This window comes from Chelonia mydas, chromosome 6 (assembly GCF_015237465.2).
Source record: "Chelonia mydas isolate rCheMyd1 chromosome 6, rCheMyd1.pri.v2, whole genome shotgun sequence".
Taxonomy (NCBI): domain Eukaryota; kingdom Metazoa; phylum Chordata; order Testudines; family Cheloniidae; genus Chelonia; species Chelonia mydas.
In genome coordinates, this window is record NC_051246.2 from 115,106,958 (window position 1) to 115,134,335 (window position 27,378).

Below are 27,378 nucleotides of genomic sequence, written 5' to 3' on the forward strand. Positions count from 1 at the left end.
TAGCATTGGAAATGTTGGATGCTGCCAAATTCAATTCAGGAATAAATACATCCCCCGGTGGCACAGGGGCCGTTGAACTAGAGAATGAAGATATTTTTATCAGCTGAAGCCTGAAGCCTGGGAGGAAGGAAAAAGCAACTTTAAGGTTTTAGTAGTCTGGCCATTTTGAACATATATAATTAGACACCTGAAAAAGTCAAGAGAGCCCTGTGTTTATTGCATTGGCTCTGCCTTTTTTAGTTTTCTGGCACTGCAGTTTTCCACTTGATCTTCAGGCAATTGACAGGACTGTTAAACATCCTTCACCAGTAAAAACAGATGAGAAAGCTCGGCGGCTCATTTGCGTGTGGTGCCTCTGACGAGTGTTGCTGTGCAGGAGGGCTCAGGCAAGTACATGACTTTATATATGTTCAGATCCACCTCTCTGTTACCGCCTGTGCACTTTGCTATCCCTGACCGGAAAGGGGTCCACATGCCATCTCTGTGTGCTTGAGGATTTATGGCAACATGGTCCTCAGTTTTAAGCTTAGATCAGGCATAATATTCTCTCCCCAGATATCATTGAGCTACACAGTATGTAAAACTATCATTTGCCTTGTGCTCATATTAGGAGTGATAGATATAACCAACATCTGCAGCGAGAGCTGGGTGTATTTGTAAGCAGTGAGGACAAGTAGTCAGGAATCATGGGTTCCTTTCCCTGCTCAGCCGCTGATTTGCTATGTGGCCTTGGGAAGACACTTAACCAGCCCAGTGCCTTTGTCTTTCTTCTGTAAAATAGAAGGAACAGCTTGCATCCAGTGTGGTAAAGCACACAAGAGCTTCAGATGAAGGCGGCCAGATAAGTAAAAATTATTAATTGTTATTGTTAATGCTACCGGCGATCTTCTCATGAGTCATCCTCTGCGAGCATTCTTTTGCCTCCTGTTACCTCATAATACCTGCCAGCACCCACAGTCACCCGGTCATTCTTCACTGGGATCTCTCTAAGTCCATAGCCACCCTGGGACACATGGCTCCACTTGCGTGTCTGCCTTGGCAGCCTCTCCTCCTGCCTATCCTATTTAGACGTTCATGTTGGATATTTTACCTTATCATTCCTTTTTTCCCAAGCCCTCTGCAGCTCCCAGTGTTTAAATGCTTGCAGTTGTGTTATTCTTAGGCAGGCTGCAGCACCTCTGCCTAATGGCCAGCGGAGAAGCCTAGCGCCTTCAGAATCGTTTCACTCAAAGTCATTACGGTGTAATCAGCATCTGTCCTTTTAGAATGTCCATTTTCCGATGGCCGGGGAGCTGTGTGGTTTGCCCCACCTAGCTGTAAACCCAGCTACACAAGACACAAGTCTGAAAGTTAGGGCATTATGTGGCCATGAAACTAGACAAGGATTTTGCCAGCTGTGCCTGTGCTGTACTTCATTTTTCTATCACAAACCAAGGATCTGAGCCCCAAAATTGGATGGTTTGTTTTTAAAACTCTACAGAGCAGAAATAGGTTGAAATCAAACACTGCTGCATCTCCATCTATAACAATGGAATTGCAACAAGAATGCATTTTGGCCCGTGCTCTGAACCACCATTACTCAACTGAGATTCATCCCTGTAACCAAAACTCAGATACTTTGGGCAGGATTCTCAGTTGATATAAATTGGCACTGGTCCTTTAATGTTATCCAGGAATGGCTTTATTCACACCAGATCACTTTCGTCCCAGGTGTAGTTCCTGACTCCTAGGAAGTCGATAAACATTGCCCCAGGGAGAAACTTGGCCCATTTTCTCTTTCTTTATACTAAATGGTTTACTCAAACTGCAAAAGTGCTAGCACAGGCCTATACACAAATGTGGCACTAAAATCATAATTTCACTTCCCAGTGGCAAATAAGCAAATTATATTGCTTTATTTCCAATCTATTCTACAAATTATTAAACACATTGACTTCACTTTCAGGCTTTTAGACTGAGAAGAAAAAGAATCAGTTTTTATTACCTTATTACCCTTTTATTTAATCAAGTAATAAAACTACTCAACTGTATGGTGAAATCTAGATTACAATTTGCCTTTACTTCCTGAAATCACACAGATAAATGCTCCAGTAGTTAACTACATCGGATTTGCAGGGTAAGTGTTTTGGTCTGCTATCAGATTCTGTTAGGTGGCACATAGATTCCTGCCTTGCAGCTAGCATCATTTCAGGAGGTATTTTGAAAGATTTCGGGCTCTTCCAATTATGGCTTCACTTTTCTCTCACAGCAATTAAAGTCCCTTCCTTTAATTTCAGTGGCAACTGTAGTGTTTTAGACCTGGCCCATGCAGCTGAATGCTCATCTCTGGATCTTATTTCCAGTCCTCATAAGGCCTGGGTTTGATGACCTAGTCTGATTACAGGATCTTTGACAGCTTTAAAGGAATTTACACAAAGGAAGGAGACAGCTGTTGTTCTGATGAAGGATTTTTCTGAGCAGGCCTCCCAAGCTAGACGTGCCACTATGAGATGCTGCCTACACTTTTCATTATGAGCAACAGGTATGTCTAAACAGATTTTGTGTTCTTGCCTGCATAGGTCATTGCAATGAATATCTTGCTCTTAAAGCTGCTTAACTTGGATCTGTAAAATGCTGTAGCTTCTTAGTTTATTATTCAGTATTATTCCATTTTCTATTAACACTGAAGGCCACATCCTCAGCTGGTGTCAATCAGCATAGCTCCTTTAGTTTATAGATTCTCCAGGGAAGGAACTGTCTTTATCTGTGTTTATACGGCACTCAGTGCTATTGGGTCTCAATCTTTATCAGGGCTTATGGACACTAACATATTATTGTTTTCCTTGTAAAAAACTGTTTTGAGGGTTTATTAATCTGTCTGAAACAAGGTGTAAAATCCGTCCTTTAAATCACAGTTTGCAAAGGGTTGCTGTTAGCAATAGGGTTAATAATATTTCAGACCCACAGTGTCACACTTTGTACAGAAAAAGAAGTCTGAGCAGTTTAGCAACAAGTATTGTTGGAAAGTTGCCTGTCATGATCACAGTGCCATTTCCAGGTACAATAAGTATCCTCCATTTGCCTGTAATCAGAGTGCCCCACAGTCCAATTGCTATACTCATGCAAATACTAATATTTTGGAATAAAAGGGGTTTGTGAGGGCTCATAAATACAGGAATATTATTTAAAAGTGTATCTCAGACGATTTACTTTGTATATTTTTGGCATAACTAAAGCAAAGATTTCAATGGTGGGGGGTTTGTTTACATGTGGGATTTTCTCTAGTTTGTCTTCTAATACGTTGTTACTTATTACCAAAACACGCAGGCAGTAGGATATCCTCCTAGGGCCATAAGCTTAGCTACAGAGATCTTGTGCTGGGTGCAGCTGAGAGGTGGAAGGGAGCTTGGTCCTCAAATACCTTTACACTCCACTGATCTTGGGGCCACCAGAGGTCAACATGAACTCTTGCATAACTAAGAGCAACCAGAGGGCTGCTTTATAGTATCCCAGTTGGAGCAGTTCCTTTTGGTGGCTGAGGATTGGCCAAAATGCCATGCACTCTGGCTCCACCCCTTTCTGGTCTTGCCATGCCCTCTCCTCCTCCTGCTACAATGCCTTCCTACCCCAACTCCTGGCAAACAGAAGCATGTGGGATAAAGCCAGATGTGCCCCTTATACTGGGAGAACCCTCATCAGCCTTTTTGGTCTCATTTAAGGTCCCTTTGCACCACTCCATGGCACAAAGGAATGATATCAGAGCCAACGAGTTGGCCCCTAGTGCTCTCTAGAGAGCATGGGCATGGCCAACAGGGTGTGGTCATCCATTTGGAGGGCAGTCTGTGCGTATGATCCAGTCAGAAACAAGTGTTGTGAGAAATGAATGCTTCTCCTTTTTGATGCAACAGTAAGGAGCACTGGGGCCCCACAGTCCTTTGAGCATCTTGCCTTTCACGCCTGGCAATTGCTAAGTTCTCCATTCAACCACTGCTGCTACCCCATACTAGTCACTGCCTTCCCAGTGTCTGAAGAGCTGATACAGTATTGGATCTGGGAGTCCTGTTCCTCCTACTCACTAGTTTCACTGCCCCACCAGCCTGCTGAGAGCTCTTCCCCCACGGCAGCTAATGGAGACATCTAGCAGTCAAGGGAGACTTGCTCACCTCAAGAACCAAAAGTGGGGTCATTCCCCAATTGACCACCTAGCCCATAGCCAGCACAGACCCACACCCCACATAACCCAACACGCCACAGCCAGAGACAGCCGGACAACTTGCCTGCCCTTTCCACTGCCAGCAGAGTCTGCCACCATTACTGCTGCTGTGAGAAACAGCTGTCGAGTTGGGGAGTCACCTAGAAGAGACTCAGTCATGCTGGGGAGGGGGAAATAGGATGAGTGAAGAGGTACTGGGCTTGAACGTGGGGGTATATGTCCAGCTAGAGGGGCAGGTAGAGTTGGGAGGGAAAGACTGTGGAATTCATAGATTTAGAGAGGAAAGAGGAGAGTGTGGAACTGATGGGTATTTTGAGTGTTGAGGGGAAGGGGTATGTCATCCAGGGAATGTTACGTGTATTGCTGAAATAAAAAGCTTTTGAGATAGCCCATTCTTAAAATGTGGGCAGTTCATCAGTGATAATAACCATGTGAGAGCAGAGGCCCAAGGACAACTACTTTTTGGGAGGCTCCATAGTATAGCAAATGAAACAGCAGAGACGCCCTTAAGCCACTTGGCACAAGAGTGCACCCCAAGCAGGGTTTCAGCATTGCAATCAGTCAGTTTCCATCATATTGCGGAAGATTTTAAAGCAAAGAAAATGAGGGATCGTGCCCCTTGCCTGGAAAGTAACTTTCCACCTCGCTTTTGGAACTGATCATAGTTTGTCCATGAAAATGTGTTGCATGACCATTCAGGAGTTCACTTGCATGTAGAAAGCCAAATTCTGCTCTCACGCCCTCACAAATTTCCACTGACTGCGGGAGAATTGCTTGGGTGCAACTAAGAACAGCGTTTGGCCCAACTCATGTGTGCAAATCGGTTTCTTGCCAAATCAAGCAGATTGAATCAGTTATATCGACTAACCTATCAGGCGCCTGATCCTGCCAGTGTTACACACACACACACACACACAATTCCTTGCCTGTGGAGCACTCACAGAATCGGACCCCTGGTGCATACCATTAATTTGATGTCTTGAAAACGTAGCCCGAAAGGTTTTCTTGGTAGAAATTTATCTCAGTCAAACATAAGGTAACTCTCCTGGAAATCAGTCACGCAGGATCCCACAGGAACAGTTCTTTGCTTTGGAACAGCAGGTGTCCGTCAGGAAAGCTAACACAACTTCTTATCACTGAAAAGCTATGTCTTATTTCCCAGCATTGACATTAGCCATATGGCAGATGATAAAGTAGCACAAGAAAAAAAATACACGTTTTCACTTTCCAATGCTAATGACTGTCTAGGTGGGAACAGAACCACACAGATGTTAGAGAGGCCCAGATTCACAGTTCTGGCAAAGCTGTGCTTGGCACAGGAGCAGGGTTTGGTGGGGAAAAAGTGGTTTACACCACCTCTACAGCCCCCTGATTTGGGAAGCTCTATTGGGTTTCTTTGGTCCTCAGCGTAAGTTAGAGTGACACAAACAGTACTCTGGTTTTTTCCTGGCTGCCCACTGCCCCAAGGGACCTTCTAACAGCTCGCTGTGAGTCGGTGGAACACAACAGTGCTCCAGCCTCACCTCCTATCTCTCAGAAATGCCCCCTGCATGCTGGGGTGTAACTGAGGGTGATAGACTGCAATCACGCCACCTACAGATTTCCCCTTGCCAAGGAATTCTGAGGTAGCCAGAATGGTGCAATGGGGTCAGAGAACGTCTAAGATTCCGTTCCCTGCCCACCCAGTCATATTAGCTCATCCTCTTGATCACACACCCAACGCAGTGTACTGCTGGTGTTTAGTCCAGTCTAGTTCTAAAGGCCATTAGCAGCCTGGCTTCCACCATTCCCTAGAGGAGACTGCTCAAGAGTTTTATATATCTCACTAAGGAAAGTGTTCCCTAATGTGGCTCCTAACATTTCCCTTTCTTAATGTATTCTCTTTGGGTAAAATGAAAAGGGAATGGGACCCATGCTCCTAAACTACATGGGCAATTTTGAAAATGTTACCCATTACTCCTATTATACCCCTCTGTGCCACTCTGGTCATCTCTCTCCATCGTGGGGGGTAAGATTCTGATCTCAGTTACCACAATGTAAATACGAAAAACTCTTGACTTTAATGGACTCACAGTAGTGTAAATCGTCCATGAGTGAGGACAGAACTTGGCTCATTGTCTGTACAGCATTCAGATACCTTTAGATTGTTAACATGCACCTCACTCTTATGCAGGTTACATGTATTTCACTCATTCTATCTTTTCTCAGACATCAATCCCTCCATTGCCCTAATCATTGTCTTACTCTTCTCTAATCTCTCTTCCATGAGGTGCTCAAACCTGAATGCCACATTTCAGCATTAGTGCCACATAGAGAGTTATAGCATCAACTCAGCCCATGCTGTGGTGTCTTTGACTATACAGCTGAAAATGCCATTGGCCTTTTTTATTTCCATATCACTTTGCAAATCTCATGTCCAATTGCTTGTCCTCTATCATCTGTAGAATCAATTTGGGCATTAATGGTTTCCAGGTTTCTCAAATCCATTAGGGCCTGATCCAAAGCCCTTGGAAGTCAATAGGAGTCCTTTGATTTCCACGGGATTTAGCTCAAGACCTTAATCCCTTTGTTTCAGATTATTTCCTGCAGATATATTAGTGTGCATTTTAATTAAACTGAATTTCATGTGGGGAAATTAGTTTTATAAAACAAAGAATAAAAATCAATTGTCACTCAACTTGAACTCCGTTAAAATAATACACTCCATCCATTCTAGTTTGTATTTACAGGAGTGTCATATTTAAGGCACAGGAGGTAATTGTCCCACTCGGCGCTGGTGAGACCTCAGCTGGAGCGCTGTGTCCAGTTGCGGGTGCCAAACTTTAGGAGAGATGTGGACAAATTGGCGAGAGTCCAGAGGAGAGCAACAAAACCAGACCTGTGTGGAAAGGTTAAAAAACGGGACATGTTTAGTCTTGAGAAAAGAAGACTAAGGGGGGGACCTGATAATAGTCTTCAAATATGGTAAGGGCTGTTTATAAATAGGACAGTGTACAGTGAAGGTAGGACAAGAAGTAATGGGCTTAATCTGCAGCAAGGGAGATTTAGATTAGATATTAGGGAAAAAATAAGGGTAGTTAAACTGTGGAATGGTCTTCCAAGGGAGGTTGTGGAATCCCTGTCACTGGAGGTTTTTAAGAACAGATTAGACAGTTACCTGTCAGGATGGTCTAGGTTTACTTGGTCCTACCTCAGGGCAGGGGGTTGGATTCGGTGACCTCTCAAGTCCCTTCCAGCCCTACATTTCTATGACAAGTATATTTGCTATTTCCAAGGTTTTTCTTTTCATGCTCTTTGTCTCCCTTATTTTATCTCAAGTCAGCCAATCCACCTGCTGGCAGCTAGATCATTCTGTTTAGTACGATTGCTGATAGTACTGCTGCATTTAACAACATTCCAGGGTTCTTTAAAGAGAGATTGCTTTAGCACTAAAATAGCCCCTAATGTATGCCAGTGGAGAGATGAAAGGTCACTCTGAATGCCCTCTCCAGCCAGGTTTAAGCTCTGTTCAGCTGCAACAGTCAGATCTGTAGGACTGACCGATGTGGAAGCAATGAGCAGAGAGCAGATATTAGCATTTGGTTACTTGGTAACTCTTATTTAATCAATACGTACTTTACATTTTAGATCCCAGTGGCAGGATAAACAGAATGGAGGGGGAAACATCAAGTGAAATAAATCTAATGGTTTATGGGACACTTTTATCTCAAAATGCACTGTGGGTCACAAATGAGAGCTTGATTGTGATTCCAAGAGTTTAATTATCAAATAGATGTGCAAAACATTTGGTGGCTAAGAAAGTTTGTTTCAGTGTCACAGATATTCTAATATATATGGACTATCTATCATCCTGAGTACTCAGTTTTACTATCTACCCAGAAAGAAGCATGAGAAGGGGTAGTGTGAAGAAATAGAGTCAGAGCAGACCCCCTTTATATGTCAATTGAGTTACACCATGGATGAATTTGGCTTAGGCTCTTCTAAAAAAGTAAAATTATTTTCTACCAGACCCTAAAGGGGCATGTCAGGGCTTGACTGTGCTCCAGGCCAGCAGTACCACCTAATGGTGGTAATCCAAGGTGTGATGCCTAATGGCAAGAGTCCAAAGGTCAATTTCTCTGATCATTACAGCTCAAGGAAGCACTGCCTATTGCAAGAATCCAGAGGCTGCTCCACCTAACGGCTACGGTTCAGGTGTAGCGTCATCTATGTGTGAGAGTGGGGGTGGATAGGGGAACCTGAACCTACCCTACTCCACCAGGTTCCAACCCAGGGCCCTTCGAGCCATCATCCAGGACTCAGGGCCTGATACCGCAAAGCACTCTCCCTGAGTCACTGCCTACCCTTGCTCCAGTGCTTCTGCCGTCATCATGGAACAGACATGGGATCCTCGTATACTCCCCTCTGATCTGTCCCCGGCATCTCTCCTGCTGGCCCTGGTGAGTCATCACCCTTGACTCTCAGGGTTGGCCAGCTCCCAGTGGCTTCGCTATGAGATTCGGTCCTGGTGGCGTGGAGCTTTGGCGGCTTCCTGGCAGGAGGCTGCTGCACCCAACTGCGGTCAGCCCAGACTGATCTGAGTCACACCCTTTTAAATGCTCCCTTCACTGGGACCGTACCCAGCAGAGGCGAGGGGCATGGCCCCCTGGGCCCAGACTAACTATTTAACCCTTGCCTCCCCAATGTGGAGTTGGTAATACCCTGTTACGGGGCAAATTCTCCATTCTGATCTGCAGTGTAGGTGGCCTACCCACAATGCATGATCCTCTTGCATATTCTTCCCCGAATTTGCTCATAGAAGAATTCCATTCAGAACGTGCTGTACATGATTATAAATTAGCACTGTGGATCAAGGCAGTGAATTTTGCTTTAGAACTGCCCGGTGTATACAGAGCCAGAGCCAGTGTTCTGTCTTCATCAAGCAACTTCTATTGTATTGTATCAGATCTATAACTATGTTTGATATTACGAAGTTTACTCTAACATTTGCAAACAGCAGTTGATATATGCCCTCAGTGCACAGGTGAATTCCTACTGAAGGGAGTTGCAGATACGATCAAAGGACAGTACATAGCTCTGTGTCATTAATGAAAACTTTCACAGCAGATTAGTAATATAGAGCATGAAAAGTGCATGGCTCCCAGGCATGAGTATGAGTGACCCTCATGGATAGCAATAGGAATATTGTAGGTTCCTGCATGTTTCTTTGCATTCTATTTTCCTTTACTATGGACGATTGGCCTCATGATACAATGTGTCTGTAGGTATCAACAGAATTAAAAACTACATGCTCTGAAATAAATGAAAGCTGAGCTCTTTCTGTGTCATTTGATTCATACTAACACAGTTTTAAATATTATCAGACCATTGGTAATTGCATGGCTTCCATTACCTTTTTTTTGAAAACACTCTATGAAAATGCCTGCACACTGAAACAACTGTCAAAAGAAAAACTAATCTTCGTTCTGCTTGTAAGAGGAGACACACAAAAATTTCCCTTATGAATGATTTTCACAAGAACATGATTTTTGCAGGACTTCCCGTCTGATAGATATTACAAGTAAGAGCTAGGCTGTATTCCATTCTGTGGGTGTCCTGCTGTGTGGATATCTTTCAGGGGTGAATTTGTTTCTCCAGAGGCAAAAAAGTGCTAGTACACCTTTCAGGGTTAACGAGGTGGTGGGGGCAATTAATATTTTTTCTGATGTATTACGTGACCGTGGAAAAATCACACTTTACCATCACGAAAACTCATCTTGCTGCCTACAGGTGCATGGCTAAATTATTAATGGAGTGTACACAGAACCACTAACGGTGGAATACTGAATGAAGGATCAGTTGACACTCAGGAAGTTGGAGGAGATATGGAAGACTCCCTTCTAATTAATCACCTTTCTGTTTTGTTATACTGATCTGCAGCTTCCAGTTACAACTGCACCCCTTGCTGTATGCTATTACGTGATTTTGTTTTCAGATTGTTCAAGATAAAGTTACTTCATTATTAATATATATGCACTGTGCATGAACATAAATATTGTATATGTACTTGTGTGTAAACCTATTGGAAGTGTTAATAGTTAAGATAAACTAAGTCCATTATCGCAGTGTGTGACTATTTCTATGACCCTATTTGCAATAAAACCAGATTCAATGATATGAGAAAATTGCTAGGTTTCGAAATAATTGAACCAGGCCAGATGAATCCCCACAAAGGCATCATTTACAAAGTACTTTGCTTGTCTAAAATATTTATTCCTGCTGGAGGAAATGGAAAGAGAGTTCATACAGTTACACTGCTATCCTCTGAGCGTAAAATGGTTTTATCGTGTTATGTTTATTTCCTAGACATCTTCCATTGGGGTACTGCAGGAAAGTACGGTATGTGCAGTCAGTCCTTTTGAGTAGGCTGCTCATGTTTATTCACTGGGAAGTCATTCATGAGGCTTTGGGGTTGTTGTTTTTTTTTCATTTTTTTCTGCTGAACAGACACTTAAACTCCTTTTTCTTGTAAAGACACATATTTGCATACACAATGCAAGCCATTAAAATCCGCATTTGCCAACACAGTGCACTCTGTGATGCCATAGTTTCCCCCTTCTGTTTCAGATAGGAAATAGCCATGGTAACTTGTGGAGGATGTGTTGGCTTTAATGATGAAAACTTCACTATAGAAATTGGCCTAAGTCCTCAACCACTGGCTAACAATATTTTTGTTTTGTTTCAAAAACATGGTTAGTTGTTGACTCTTGAATACTTTTAACAAACAGCTTGCGGCAATCTACGGATCTAGAATTTAGTCCCAGAAATTATCCACCGTTTACATCAGAATAATGAGTATGTTTACAAAAATCACGATCTGCTCATGGACAATTAGCAAAGCGAGAAAGAGGTGAAATTCATCAGACAAACTCTTGGTTCGGAATTAGTTGTCCAGCTGTACTTCTGACATACCTTGAGTGAAATGAGATCAACGCTTTGATAGAAAATAACTTAAAATAGGATGATGAGGTTTGGAGAGGACACTCCAGACCTTTACAAAGTAACCTGTCCCGATATAGTAACACTGACTTCTTCTCTCAGCATCCCCTTAAAAAGCTCACTGCAGTTATTTGCATGAAATCCTTCATATCATACATTAAACTCCGTTTGATTCTTAATGTATATGCAATTTTAGGTGACTAATCTGCAATCAAAAACACTTAGCAGGAATGGATCAGTAGCTGTTCTGAAGTTTGAGCTTATCGCATTTTTTCATGCTGGAACATGAGGGCTCAGGTAACCACTGCTTATTCAGACATTTACAATGATTGCTGTCAACGTTCTCAGCATCGAGAGGTGAATAGTTAGAGTGGCACTTTTAAAGGATCCTTTCTTAGAGCTGATTGGCAATTTTGCAACCATGCTATTTTTTTTTTGATGGACAACAGCTTTTCAAGTGAACTGTTGTCTTATTGTTGTCAAAATTTATTTTTGTTAAAATTGGAGGGGGAGGGTGTCAAACTGGTAAGTGTTTTTTTTTATTTTTTGAGAACATTAAAACCTTTTTTTCCAACCTAAAACTGTCAGTTTTCATTTACCGAAAACCAAAAAATGTTTAGGTTTAACTTTTTTGAAGACCCCCACCCCAAAATCAAAAACAAATTTTGTAAATAATGAAAAGAGTTTTGTTTTCATTGAATTTTTTTTGGGGGGGGGGGAAAGAAATCATTACCCAAAGTTCTAATGTCTAGGGCTAGATTGCGGCTTGACCTATGCATCTGTGCACGAGAGTAAGCTTGAATAAAAGATACCCCCCCCCCATACACTTCTACATGGGCTACATTAGTATAGGGGTATAGAGGTAAGAGAGGATATTCCCCTGCTTATTACCATCCTGGGGCAGGTGGGTAGGGAATGGGTGGATATTTGGCTCCACCCCTGTACTTGCTGGCCAGAGTAGCTTAGTCAGCATATGGATGCTGGTATAGACCAGCAGCAAATTATGACCCCTTTGGGGCAAGGAGGAACCGAGGGAGGAATTGTGACTTAGTACTTCTGGGACAATGCAGTTTATACACCCTTCCTTGCTCAGGGCTGTGCCTCATGTCAGAGCCTAGCCATATGGCTTCATACTGATTTGGGCATCTGTTAAAATTTCATGTAAAAATCCTACAAACTAGAACCTTATATGTGCTGAGGGCCTCCAGGGAGCTCCTGGGTAACTTCATCTCCCAAGGAAGTCCCTGGTAATTGAGGCCCCTTGAACCAGGAAGCCCTCAGCAACCTGCCTGCATAGGGTCTTATATGAACAGATTTAAGAAAGACATTTCCCCCCTAAAGAATGTGTTGATACAGCGCAATTCAGGACTTCCAGACACAGTGAAATCCTTGCAAGAGGCATCAGAGAGTGGATTGCCAGAGTTTTAGAAGCCCGGTAGCTGTTAGCCCCCTGCAGCATGAGGAAGAGTCTTCGGTCTCTCTGATGTACAGGAAAGAGAAGGTAAGGCGAATATCTGAGTTACTTCAAACAGCTCTATTTACATGCAGCTTTCAGTGGAGAATCCCAGCTCATCAAAAACTAGCTGCCGTCCTAATCTGAATGCTGCTTTCCTGTCTGCAAGTGAAAAGCAAACTTCATTATACTGTCATGCTTTTAGCCCACGGTTTATATTTATATAAATGGTGCAGACATTTGGCAGGTCCTCAGCTGGTGTATGTCAACAGAGCTTTATCTTCAGTGAAAAACGTGAACACCAGCCTCATCCCCAGCACAGATTTCTTCCCTGGTGTGTCAGCCCACTCATGGTGGCCAGTGCATTGGAAGGAGAGGGCCAAGGCTCTGTCCATTTCCCACCCTTGCCTGCTACAATGTGCAGGAAGGAAAGTAGCAGCTACACAGAGGCTGCTCTTCCTCTCCCAGTTGGTGAGGTGGGTAACAAGAGGACAACACACGCCCCATTCTCCCCTGCTGAGATTCATTATCGCACCAGTGTAACTGAGAGCAGAACTAAGCCCACTCATCCCACTCAGAAATAAATTTGCCCCATGTCTAAGGAGTATTTACCAGCCACTGCTTTGTGGGGATTTCACCAAGCTCTGTGGAAGAGCCGAAAAGCAGAGTGGTTAGGCATGCCATCATGGATAAATAGCCCCAGGAAAACAAAACAATAAGCTCTGCTTGTGCTATTTATGCAGTAAAACAATAAAATATCATATTTCAGTGATCAGCACTGGGGTTTTTGATGGAAAAATGTATATTTAATGATGACTGGCCTTCACTGTTTGACAAGGGGCTGTTAAAGCCCCTTTGAGAGTGAATCACATCTCTCTTCCCAACTAAAATTCTATCAATGATTTTATTATAATATCTGTAGAAAATTCTAATGTTAAAATCCCACTTTATTACTATAATAATGAATCTAATTTGTGAAACGTGTAAAGTGAGGCCATAACTGTACTGGAGAGAGAGATATGTGATCCCACTACAGCTAAATCATTTCCTGATGACTTGCGCCCACATATTATCAACAGAAGCAAGATTAAGAGCTGAGCTATTTGCAAGAGTTTGAGATTGGGCACGGTTTCTAAAAGGAAAGCCCAAAATGATCATAGAAATGCAACAGTCATTGTGAAAAACACAGCCTCATTTACATGCATGGATGTAGAGACATTTTTTCTGTGATCTACTCCATCTAACTCCTTTCCCCTTAGCAGAAAAGCCTCACTTTTCAGTTGCCTATCCAATAATATCAAAGTGGAATTGTTGGATATGTCCATATTTATCTTAAATTCACTTATTACCTATTCCAGCTACTTGTCCTGCATGTCTATTCATTTGCTGGTGGTTCTTTTGGAGAACATGCAATGAAACGGAAAGGCAGCAAGTTTAAAACTGATAAAAGGAAATACTTTTTCATATGCATATCTAGTCAGTGGAACTCACTGCTGTGATATATGTTCCAAAAAGAGTAAATTGTTGCCTTTTTATGTTTTAACCAAGTTCTGTTCTGTCATTCCTTCTGGTGATGACAAGTTATAGTGAACTCTAGATCTATGACTCTGAAAGGAAGTGCAGCGTTACTTCGCTGTAAATACTGCAACGATCTGAATGTAAACAATGTTGCAACAAGTGTTTCAGATCATGTCTTTTTAAGGACACCATACAAATACTGCATAGCCATAGAAAGTTCAAAAGGCATTATTTCAGTTTGAACAATGGCATTTTGTGCTTTGATCAATTATCTAGACGAATTGTAGTAAATGTCCGCCTTCGATACTGAGAAAAAGGCCACCCGTGAACCAAGCTGTGAGTGAAAAGCGAAAAGCAGAGAGAAGGGTTCGATTTCGTGAGCCAGAAATCACTGGATATGGTATGTTTAAGATATTAAAACTCTTTATACTCTCCCAAGAGTGGCATTCTTTCCAATGTTTCCACATCTTTCCAAATCCCTCTCCTCACCAGTGTCTGTTATCATTACTCATTGTGTTATCTGTGTAAATCAGGAAAGTTTCTTGAGGCACAATCCTTCAGCACAGGTGGTTATGATCCACCTTTCTGCCTTCCCTAGGGGCAAAATAGGCCCTGGCACAAGTTAGAACAGCCACAGAGCTATTTTCACTGACCTCCTGGAACAGTCCCCTAAAGGAGCATTCTAACAGCTCACGATTGACAGAGCAGTAGGTTCTGGTCACATCCCTTTTTCCCCCTTCTCATCTCATCCCATCCCATCCCAGAACACCCCCTCGGTGGCCCAGGGATGGAGGTGGTGCCCCTTTAGGACAGATTTATATGCTGTTTATGTCACTCTGAAGCAAAAGGGATTTAGCCTGGGATTTCAATGGGTGTTGGTCAGGTTCATGTTATCTGTGGGGCTTTCTAGTCATTCAGAATTTGGCACATGAAAGGATCCAGTAAGTTGCCCCTAAGTTCTGTGGATGTCCACTTAAGTGCTTAACACCACGTCTGAGGAGAAATTATTCTTCCCCATCTCACTCCCAGCATTTATGTCCATAACAACAGTGACAATTGCAATAATCTCTCTATAGTGCAAGTTGGGCAGTGTGGAATGGAATTCTAAGGGATCTGATTCTCCTCTCATTTAGAACCATAGGACCACAGGGTTAGAAGGGACCAGAAAGGTCACCCAGTCTAACCCCCTGCCAAAATGCAGAGTTTGTTGTGTCTAAAGGCAGATGGCTATCCAGCCTCCTTTTGAAAACCTCCAGTGAAGGAGCTTCCACAAGCTCCCAAGGCTGTCTGTTCCATTGTCCTGCTATTCTTACAGTTAGGAAGTTTTTCCTGAGATTTAATCTAAATCTGATATGCTATAGTTTGAATCCATTGCCTCTTGTTCTGCCATCTGTGGCAAGAGAGAATTTTTCTCCATTTTTATGGCAGCATTTCAAGTATTTGAAGACCGCTATCGTGTTCCCCCTTAATCTCCTCTTTTCCAAAGTAAATATATCCAATTCCTTCAGCCTTTGCTTGTATGGTTTGAATTCCCTCCTTTTGATTATCTTTGTCGCTTGCCTCTGGATCGTTTCCAGTTTCTCTACATCCTTTCTATACATTGGTGACCAAAACTGAACTCGTTACTCCAGCTGAGGCCGTTCTAAGTAGAATGGGACTGCCACCTCCTATGCCTCTGTTAATACAACCTACGATTGCATTTGCTTTTTTTTTTTTTTTTTTTGCAACATCATCTCATTGCAGACTCATGCTGAGGCTGTGATCCACCACAACTCCCAGATGTGCTGCTGCTAAACCAGTTTTCCCTCACTCTGTATTTGTGCATTTGTTTTTTCTTCCCTAAGTGTAGCACCTTACATTTGTCTTTGTTGAATTTCATTTTGTTGTCCATAGCCCAGTTCTCCAATTTATCAAGATTCCTCTGAATTTTAGCTCTATCCTCCAAAGTGTTGGCAAGCCCCCCTCCCCTCAGCTTTGTGTCATCTGCAAATTTGATCAGTCTGCTCTCTATTCCTACATCCAAGTCCTTAATAAAGATTAATAAAGAATAAACAACAACAGACTCAAACCATATCCCTGTGGAGCCCCACTTGAGACCTCCCTCCAATCTGCCATCATTCCATTAATAGATACTCTTTCTTTGCAATAGCTTAACCAATTCTGTGTCAACTTAATGGGAGTTCTGATGAGCCCGCATTTCTCCAGCTTACCTATCAGCATGCCATGTGGAACTGTGTCAAAAGCCTTGCTGAAGTCCAGGTATATTATGTCCACCACTTCCCCCTGTCCACCCTATCAAAGAAGGAAATCATAGAATCATAGAATATCAGGGTTGGAAGGGACCTCAGGAGGTCATCTAGTCCAAACCCCTGCTCAAAGCAGGACCAATCCCCAACTAAATCATCCCAGCCAGGGCTTTGTCAAGCCTGACCTAAAAACTTCTAAGGAAGGAGATTCCACCACCTCCCTAGGTAACGCATTCCAGTGTTTCACCACCCTCCCAGTGAAAAAGTTTTTCCTAATATCCAACCTAAACCTCCCCCACTGCAACTTGAGACCATTGTTCTCCTTGTTCTGTCATCCGCTACCCCTGAGAACAGTCTAGATCCATCCTCTTTGGAACCCGCTTTCAGGTAGTTGAAAGCAGCTATCAAATCCCCCCTCATTCTTCTCTTCCGCAGACTAAACAATCCCAGTTCCCTCAGCCTCTCCTCATAAGTCATGTGTTCCAGTCCCCTAATCATTTTTGTTGCCCTCCGCTGGACTCTTTCCAATTTTTCCACATCCTTCTTGGTAAATCAATACCGGCTGTTAGCGATCGCTCTTTCATCCTCCAGGTATTCACAAACTGAATATTTTATACGTGCTCTAGTAGCTTCCCAGATATCAAAATTAGGCTGACTGGTCTATAATTCCCCGCCTCCTCCTTTCCCCCCCTTTTAAAGATGGACACTACATTAGCCCTTCTCCAGTCTTCCAGGACCTCTCCTGTCATCCATGAATTTGTAAATATTATTACTTGCGCTGGTTTCCACTGAATCCTAGAAATGTAGGACTAGAAGGACCCTCCAGAGGTTATCTAGTCTATCCCGCCTGCTCTGAGGCAGGAGTATACCTAGCCCACCCCTGACAGGTGTTTGTTTATTCTGTTCTTAAAAACCTCCTATGTCAGGGATTCCACAACCTCCCAGGTAACCTGGTCCAGAGCTTAACTACCCCTATTGTTAGAAAATTTTCCCTGATATCTAACCTAAATCTCCCTCGCTGCAAACTAACCCATCGAATTATTCCTGACTCATAATGAAGTGTAATTGAGAGGAGAATTGGCCCCAGGTTTTTTTAAGACATGAAAAATTCCCAGCCTTTCACTTCAAGAGCCATAACGAATTTTCTTTATTGCAAACAGCCTGTGATTAAGCCTCCCTTGCTGTTTGTCCACACAGTGCTATTAATACAATTCAGTTAGAGGCTGGTAGGAGAAAGCTTGTTGGCGCCAGTGACATTTTTCCATTCTCTGTATGTTCATGCTGGGTTGTGCTCGAGCTGCCCTTGCCAAATAGGCACCGTTCCGGGATATTGTTAGATGAGGAATCCATGTTACAATAGTGTTTGTTTTAAACTTAACTTCCTACCTCAGCCTGCTGGTCTGTCTCATTTTCATGCTGGAAATGATTCAGATGAGGCGTTCCTCCTTGGCAACGGCTATGAAACCTCTCATCCCAATCACAACAGCAGCAGTCTCTGGATCTTACTTTCCTGCTCCATTGCTATCTGTTTTCCATTTCTTCCTGAAATGCTTCTACCGTTTCACACTTGCCATTTTTAGGTAGCAACTTTCACTTATTGGGCCAGATGGCCCAGATTCTCATCAGGCCTCCTATCTCCTATTTCACTCTGCTACCCTGAGGCGACCTTGGTTAGCGTGTAAGAACATTTTCATTCTCTTTTCTAGACATTTCCTGCTGGGACTACAGAGTTGGTAAGTTGAAGTTTTACATTATAACTGTGGGCTGTCCCTGGCACTAACCTGAGATTGCCTACCTGCTGCTGCGATTAATTGTGCAGCGATACTTCATGAATAAGAATTGTTCATGCTGTCCGTGTTTTTGTGTGTGCGTGAAGCACAATATGTGATCAGTTCTGCTTCAGTATTTTAAATCAACAGAAGGTAAGACAAGTAGAGCAAACAAGAATTCAGTCCCTGGAGCCATGTTTAATTTAAACATAATTAATACATTTTATGGCAAAAAAATGGGTCCAGGTTTTTCACTGAGATAGGGAAGTGAAACCTCCCCCAGCTAAGCTGTAGTTCTCTCAGCTGACTTCTACCCATGGTGAATATGCAGTTCATTAACGCACTGGTGACGTGGAGGAAATAATTAAAATAATCTGTTTTCTCTTCTTGTGTGTGCAAGAATATTCAAGGCAAACAAAAGTCACAGAAAAACTGCAACAAATCTGTGTGCAAGTGTTATTGACTATATTACAGGAAAATCTGGAGCCCCCTCCAACCAAGACTGGTACTAGAGTTGCCAGGTGTCTGGTTTTGAATCAGAACGCCCGGTCGAAAAGGGACCCTGGTGGCTCCGGTCAGTACCACAGACCGGGCCGTTAAAAGACTGGTTGGCGGGGCTGGCAGGCTTCCTACGCAGCTTCATGTGGCTCCCCGGAAGCAGCGACATGTCCCTCGGCTCCTAGGCAGAGGGATGGCCAGGGGGGCTCCACGCACCACCCCAACCCCAAGTGCCAGCTCCGCAGCCCCCATTGGCCAGGAACCCCAGCCAATGGGCGCTGCGGGGGTTGCACCTGTGGGAGGAGGCAGTGAGCACATACCGCACAGAGCCGCCTAGAGCCAGAGGGACATGTCGCCGCTTTCTGGGAGCCCCCCAAGGTAAGCACCACCTGGAGCCTGTACCCCTCAGCACCCCAACCCTCTGCCCCAGACCTGAACCCCCTCCTATACCCCAAACTCCTCATCTCTGGTCCCACCGGAGAGCCCGCACCCCCAGCCAGAACCCAGACCCCCTCACACACCCCAACTCCCTGCCCTAGGCCTGAGCCCCCTTCTGCACCCCTGCCCCAGTGCTGAGCTCCCTCCCATACCCAAACTCCCTTTCAGAGCCCGCACCCACATCCTCTCATCCCTGATCCCACCCCAGAGCCCGCACCCCCAGCCAAAGCCCTCACCCCCTTGCACATTCCAGCCCCCTGCCCCAGGCCTGAGCCCCCCCCCCTGCTCCCCAACCCCCTGCCTGAGCCCAAAGCCCCCTCCCACACTCTGAACCTCTCATTTCTGGCCCCATCCCTGGTGCCCACACCCCCAGCCAGAGCCCTCACCCCCTCCTGCACCCAAGCCCCTGCCCCAGCCTGTTGAAAATAAACAAGTGAGTAAGGGTGGGGGAGAGCCAGCAACAGAGGGAGGTGGGATAGAGTGAGTGGGGACAGGGCCTCAGAGAAGGGGTGGGGCAGGGGCAGGGCCTCAGGGGCGGGGCAAGGATGTTCAGTTTTGTGCAATTAAAAAGTTGGCAACCCTAACTAGGATCCATTGTGTCAGGTGCTGTACACATACATAGTTAGAGATCTTCCGGTTCTAAAGAGCCCACAGTCTAAATAGACCAGTTTGAAAAAAGGGAGAAGAAAAGAAGTATTATTATCCCCATTTTACAGATGAGGACCTGAGACTCAGAGACATGTTGCATCAGATCCTCAACTGGTCTAAATCAGCGGAGCTGGTTACAAGTGATTTGTCCCCAGTCACACAAAACATCTGTGTCAAAGCCAGGAATTCAACCCTGAGCTCTTGAGAGCCAGTCTTGTACCTTTATCACAGACCAGCTGCCTCTTTAGTATTCAAGGCCCTTAGCTGGAGCTGAGTATGCTATTTGTAACAAACCGTTTAGCTAATGTGTTTAATGGACCCGTGGGGGGGATGGAAGTTCCATTTCACAAAGGATTTTTCAATTTTGAAATCTGGCTTGGTTACAAATTGCAGTGAAAAGTGAAAATTATATAATTCTCTGTGAAGGAAAATACCAGAAAAAAATTCATTCTGAGTTGTTCAAAATGTGTTTTAACAAACTCAGAATGTCTCATTGTCAAATTCCACTTTAAAATTCTTTTTCTGTTGTATTCGCTAGATGATGATACAAAATAAAATGTTTTGAAAAGAGAATTAATTTCAAAACAAAAAATGGAAACATTTCATTCCAAAAAGAACTTTCTTTTTTTCATTTTTGACAACAAAATTCTGGAAAAATGTACCCATTTTCACCAAGCCTTTTGATTTAAACTGAACTGCATATTCTGATGGAAAACAATTCCTCTGAAGTTTCACCACCCAGTTCAAGAATGTAGCCCTTTTTTCTGTTTCCAAATTAGACATGAGCAGACTGATTTTTTTAAAGAATTTATTTGCAATTGTACAACAAACATAGTTAACCCTGAAGATTGTTTTCAATGATCAGAATTCACTTCCACTATACCTGTGCACTGTTCATTATTCATAGCATCTGATTGTTGATCTCAGGGTCTGGCTATACTTCAGGCTGGTGGCGTTTATGCCCAGCTGCAGGAGACATACCGGTGCTAGCTGTAATCGAGCTAGCATGCTACAAATAGAGAGAACAGCAGGAAGAGCTAGCTGACCTGGGTACATGCCTAGCATCTTGGATGGGTGCGTAGCCCTTCATACTACACATGTCCCTACAGCTATGCTTTACTTTTAGCACACTAGTTCAATCACATGGGTATGCCTCCTTGAGCTGGGAATTACTCCCCCAGCTCAAAGTACAGACATATCCTCACACTGTAATTTTTTCTGCTCCCTCATTGAAACTTTATAAGCAGGAAGTGAGCATTTCCAACATGAATAGGGACTAACGAATACCTACATTTATATATGAAGTGTGAATGCAGAGAGCAACATTTGTGTGATTTATTTACCCTCTGCAAGAACTTCAGAGGAGAGGGAATAAAAAGGCCTGAATCAAAATGGGATTCTCAATTCAGACAATCAGTTCCCAAATAATTTTCACTACTATAAGACTAACTGTGACCTTTTTATTGAAGTCTGTCACCCAGTTAAGAACGAAGAACAATATCAGGTGATTCGAGAGACAAATCACACATTGGAAATATTGAACAGCACATAGTTTCACTGAAAGAGCTGGTGAGCAATCCGCAGGCTAAAATATGTTCACATAAACCTTTTGTAGAATAATTCCAAATAACAGACAAATTAATAAAAATCGAAGCCTATTCACAGATAATCTGCAAGCAGAAAGAAGGTCTACATTCAAATGAAGAAATTATTTGCTGCAAATAATTCACCCAACTCTATTATAGAGCATCGATTTGGCTTCTGGTGAGCTTTCAAATGACTGGCTATTAACATTCTACCTTCTCCCCACACACTTTTTGATACATTATTATGTGCTTGTTGCTTGATTTTATGACTTTTACCTTCCTTTATGTACATCTGTATGACAGCTTAATTGACTGCTATGTATTCCAGGGTTGGTAATAGGAGCTAATTTAAATACACTACAGCTAATGTCGGTCCTTTACCCATAACAATACACACCACATTTTTACCTTCTTATTGATCATGTGCATATGCCAGGCAAATAGTTGCACACTCTCATTTTTTATTCAGGCATGAATTTGGTTTTCGAGAGCACATTTAATACTCGGAGTGCTTTATAAAGTAACACTGACTGTGCAATGACCATGCAGACCAACAGAGTAGCCATTACTCTCTCAGAAATAGCTCACACATGCTACATACACAAAAGAAGGATGGTTTGTGGCTAAACACAAGCCTGGGAATTAAGAGAGTGGAGATCTATCCCAGGCTTCCTGTCTGACTAGATTGCCACAGCCTTCACCCAGCTGGGCAAGGAAAGGAGAGGGAGTCTGGCGCAGCAGTTGTTGTGGTAGGAGATGGGGTGCGGCTGCAGAGGCCGAGGGGGTCACCTTCGATAGTGAAGGATGAGGCTCTGGGCTGCAGGGATACAACCAGGTGAGCAGGCTGCAGTGGACACCAGGCCCTGATTTCTGTCATTAGAGTGCTGTAATCTTTAAATAGACCTAATTTAGTTGCTACATATAAGTTTTTGTTACTTCAGTGCAGAGAACAAGACAGGAGGAACATGCCCTCTGGCTTACTCCCTTGCTTAGACTATGACTCCAGCTGCGATGCGGGGAGAGGGCCGTACTCCCTGTCATTGGCAAATGATCAGGGGAGTCAGGGAAAGGGATGGGAAGTGGGAAGACAGCCCCCACAACCTGCCATCCACAGTAGATGACCAGGCACACAGGGGGTAATGAGCTGTTCCAGGAGGGCGTGTAAAGTAACTTACTCCCACCCTAGAGCAGTGGGGAGGAGCCGGGAAGTACACTATGCACTGCTCCTTACTCAAAGGAGATTGTATGGTTAGAGTCTAGCTCTAAGCCTGGTGTGCCTGTTTCTTTGCCTGTATCATGAGGCTGACCCTTCTCCGATCCACTGGGGCGTTGCAAATCTCAGCTTGTCAGGCAGACAGAGTTGACACAGATGCCCACCACAGAAATGCTGACATGTAGAATAGTAACAATCCTTGCATTCAAGGTAACTGCACCAAATTACGCCAGCTGAGGATCTGGCACCTAATGTCAACACCTGTGACACCACCCAACAGAACTGGCCAGTTCCCTCTTGTTTTGATCTACTTTAACCACTGCCCGTGTCTTTGTTCCCAGCTTCCTTTTACTGCTGTTAACCCTCCCCCATACACACCATAACCTGCATACACTGCACTGACCCATGCTGCAGCAGGGAGAATGTACAATTCCTATCCACATTGTTGTGCTGCTCTCTAGAATCATAGAACCATATGGTTAGAAAGGACTGCAAGGGTCGTAATGCCAAAATGCAGGCTTCCTTGTGTCTAAACCAGCCCAGACAGATGGTTATCCAGCCTCTTTTTGAAAGCCTCCAGTGAAGGAGCGTCTTCTCCTCTAGCTAGTTCGTTCCATTGTCCTACTCTTCTTACAGTTAGGCCGTTTTTTTCCTGAGATTTAACCTAAATCTGCTATGCTGTAGTTTGAACCCATTGCCTCTTGTCCTGCCCTCTGTGACAAGAGAGAACAACTTTTCTCCATCTTTTTTACGGCAGCCTATTCCTCCAGTTGGGATAAGGCACAGGAGCACAGTGCAAACCTATTGCACAGGTCTCTTATGCAAAGAGAAGCATCGTACACCCCCAGCTATCCTCAGAAGTCAGGGTACTCTAGATGCTTGATGCCAGATCCTAGCCCTTAGACTAGAGGCACAAAGTTACTGTAGTGCCAGCTTAACTGGCCAGTGGAGAATTCCTCCTAGCTGGGTATATCTTCCAGTGGGATAGGGATGTTGTAATGCCACCTCTCCCTTATTAGCCCCCAGTTGGTTGGAAGGAGATTATGCCCAATGGCCCCCAACTGGTTGGACAGAGGGGGTTATGCCCCCATTAGTCCCTGGGCTGTCATCGTCGTAGTGATAGGATACACCATGGAAAAGTTAAACTTCACTGAAACTGGTGGGTGTACCAGGCGTTTGTCACTCAGGATACATGTACAAAACAAATGAGCTCCTTTATGGAACCAGAAAGTGGAAACAACAGGAGAACCACCCAGAACACAGGCACATGGCAAGACTTGAGTAGAAGTTGAACTGTGTGACCCAAGGAATTTGCCTGGGGACTGATATAGCAAATGCAGGTACTGGGGCAGTGATTGGTGGATTGTGTGCCTGTGTAAGAGAGAAACACCACATACCAGACACAGAGAAAGAGAAGAAAGCCAAGGGACAGCAGAACAAGCACTAAGGATGTGGCCCTGAAAAAGGAGTGAGAGAGCTTTTTGGGCAGAGTGCTGTAGAAAAGAGGCTTAGAACTATGAGCAAAGAAATTATCTCCTGCTGTGTTCAGGGAAACTGGACTTTGTATATTCTTAAATAAACAGGATTGCCCCCAAAGAAATATCTGGCTCCTTCATCAATTTCTCCTCTTAGTGGAAACAACCAGCAGGACCCTGAAAACTGGCTCACTTCTCGCATCATGAAGGGGTAACAGAAAGATTCACTAAAGATGCATTCTCATATCTAAATCTCTATTTGCCCGTTATTCCTGACCAGCCCCTTCCAGAATGTTGCAATGGCATAGCCCAGCTTATAATAGACAGCAGAATGGCACCCAAGCTGTAAAATGTAGCCCAATGATTTCCACGTGGGTAATATGCCTGACCCACAGTGATCTGAAATTCCTCAGATTATTTTTTACAAGCAAGAAGAAATGTTTACAATATATTCCTTTTCATGATTAAGCACAGCGGACACTCCACTGTGATTAGCAAGTTTAACATTGAGAGGCAGACTGGCCCTGCGAAAGCATTGTAAACGTGCCGCTGAGTCGATAGATCCTCATCTCCTTCTTATTTTAATTAGCAGGCCCTGTAACAAGTTAATGTTACAGGGGAAAGGCAAGTAATCTACTACTTCTCTCTTTATGGAACATTTGTGAGCATTAAATAATTAGTCGTGGTTGCTTAATATTCTCTAGTATTTAACCTAGTGTTTTGCTTAAATGTATAAAAAATAATTGCTGTGAGGAAATTTGAGAACATGCATTAACGATGGTAATCCTGTTCTTATTGTATATAATTAAACCCTTCTAATGCTCCATTAGATTACATCTTTTATATTCAGTCGCCTCTGTAGGGAGGTGTGACTCGCTGCCATTTAACTGATGCATAGAGAAGCACTCACAACCAGAGCACTGCTTAACCTGCTGTTTCCAGAAAACCAGGACAAAGGCAGCAGTGGGGGTCAAATTTGGGAGCTGTTTCAGACAACACTAAAATAATGCCTGTTTCTTTTCTCTCCCCAACCTCTCCCAGCACATGACAGGCCATCAGCTGGATTGCCTTTGCTCCTGTGGTTTTCGCTTTGTTTAGTACTGATCCTGGCTGTGAGTCTGTACTACAGCAGTGTGAAGCAGAATTTCAAAGTCTTGGAAGAATTTCAATCCCAGCTCGTTATCTTCTTTCTTCAGATAAGACACGTTGCTTTGAAATGCTGGACTTGGTTTATGAGGCAATAACAGTGTCACACGTGTGGAACCGTGCATAGCCCAAGACAAAGATCTTAGCAGATAACATCTAAATGCATATTGCAGCACAAGGCTCACAGCCCATTCAAACCAAACACCAGAGAATGTGCCAGCCTTCCCTTTGAAGACTAATATAGAGCTGACCCTGTTGTACACTTACCTTTTCCTGTAGTCACTTGTTTTCCATTTCTTTTATTATTATTGTATATATTACACTAACACCTAGAAGTTGCAACCAAAATCAGAGCTCCATTGTTCTAGGCAATACATAAATATCTGGTAAGAGATAGTCCCTGCCTCAGAGAGCTTATAAACTGAAGAAACAAGAAAAAGCAAAGGAACAGAAACACAGAGATTAATTGATTCAATCAAGGTCATATAGGTAGATAATACCAGGAACTAAACCCAGGTCAATCAAGTCTCAGGTCAGTAGCTTAACCACAAGATCATCATTCCGCTCTGGTTTTGCTTCTGCAATATGTGCAAGCCTTACTTCTTGTATTCAAAGGCTCTGCAATGCTGTATTTTACACATATGTGAAATAATTGTGAGTAAAACCTTGGCAGACGGTGTTCTCACGTCCCCTCAAGCTTTCTCCTACGTGGGCAAAAGATTGCTCTTGGAAATGTTTCACTGGGCTCCCCCGCATGGAAGAGAGCATGGAAACTCGTTTAACCAGGCTATGGGTATTTGCCTAATATCACACATAACAGAACTGAATCCCAGGTTAATTATCAAGTCAGTAGTTTAATCCTCTGAGTTCAATTCAGTCCGTAAACCTCATGAGCCAAGTTTACATGGTTTGTGACATCAACAAACTTCTTCAATTTACTTCTAGCTCGTATTCAGTCAGGGGATCACGTATTCATTCCATGCATGCCCAACAATAGTTTAAGGCTTTGCATAATGCTACAACTGACCGTTTATGAAGGTGGCAAGGACAAAGCTCCATTGTCTTGGGAGGCCCCCCATTAATATCTTACAGTAAGGATATTTATGAAGGGGATCATTTTAACAATGATAGTGCAATAAATGCTGAATGCCTCTTGTGTGTGTCAAAGTGAATCCCAATGTGTCTATCCAAGTGTGTCTCAGAGAGGGCCAACAAATTCATCTGGCCTGTGAGACTTTCTGGACTTTATTTTCTCCGTAGGAATAAATAGCAACATCCTTTCTTTCCTGGTCTTCTTTTCAAGTAAAATTAAAAGAAAATATTTGGACAAGTGTGCTACTGTATTCAGAAAGATAAAAACTACGTGAGAGTCTGCAACAGCAGAAAAAACCCTGCGAAGAAGATGGAAGACAATGCTTGCAAGATCACAGCCCAAAGTCCCCTGTCGTGACAACCAACAAAACACTATGCATATTATTGTTAGTAGATAAAGAATATTCCATATGGCATTGAGGGGCAACAGCACATCATCTTCCAGGCATCTTAAAGTAGGCAAAGAATTAAATCGGAACAGGGAGAAGCAACCTTTTCTCATAAAGAATGTATGCCTCTTCTCAATTGAAAACGGATGAAACAAACTACAGTATTGAGTCTCAAAAGCAGAAAGAGGTGACTTCAGCAGCTAAGCTGATGCTCACCATAGGCTATCACAGGCCCACAGGCAATTGCATCAGACAAGCTGCCAGTTTGGGAGTCAAAGGATGCTCACATAGGTGTATTCATCCCTGTGACTTTTTACGCAAACCGATTGTGTGGTTCAGTCCAATGGAGGCAAGCTGTACCATCGCCTTGCTCCCCCATTTCCTTTTTTTAAAGTAATAAGGTGAGAGATTTATAACTTCTATGTGAGGTTTCAGAGTAGCAGCCGTGTTAGTCTGTATTCGCAAAAAGAAAAGGAGTCCTTGTGGCACCTTAGAGACTAACCAATTTATTTGAGCATAAGCTTTCGTGAGCTACAGCTCACTTCATCGGATGCATTCAGTGAAAAATACAGTGGGCTTTTATGTGAGTAACTCATTAAAACATTTCTTGAGAAAGGTTAGGAAATGGTATATTAGTGAGATGAGCAGGTAATTAAATAACCTTCAATCCCTCCCGCTGTCTACATAGAAGTGCCCGACCCATTTAGCTCACCTTTTCTGGAGCTGAACTGTAATTT

General features: G+C 43.4%; 1 protein-coding gene across 1 annotated transcript; it reads left to right on the forward strand.

Annotated features, from left to right (window-relative positions):
• Nucleotides 1-2,118: 2,118 nt before the first annotated feature.
• C6H14orf180 (chromosome 6 C14orf180 homolog) lies at nucleotides 2,119-26,832 on the forward strand. The gene is made up of 6 exons (XM_043549828.1): nucleotides 2,119-2,521; nucleotides 11,367-11,467; nucleotides 12,512-12,671; nucleotides 14,418-14,541; nucleotides 18,094-18,120; nucleotides 25,056-26,832. The coding sequence occupies exons 3-6, from the start codon at nucleotides 12,654-12,656 to the stop codon at nucleotides 25,256-25,258; spliced, it is 372 nt and encodes a 123-aa protein (XP_043405763.1). The 5' UTR covers nucleotides 2,119-2,521; nucleotides 11,367-11,467; nucleotides 12,512-12,653; the 3' UTR covers nucleotides 25,259-26,832.
• Nucleotides 26,833-27,378: the final 546 nt, after the last annotated feature.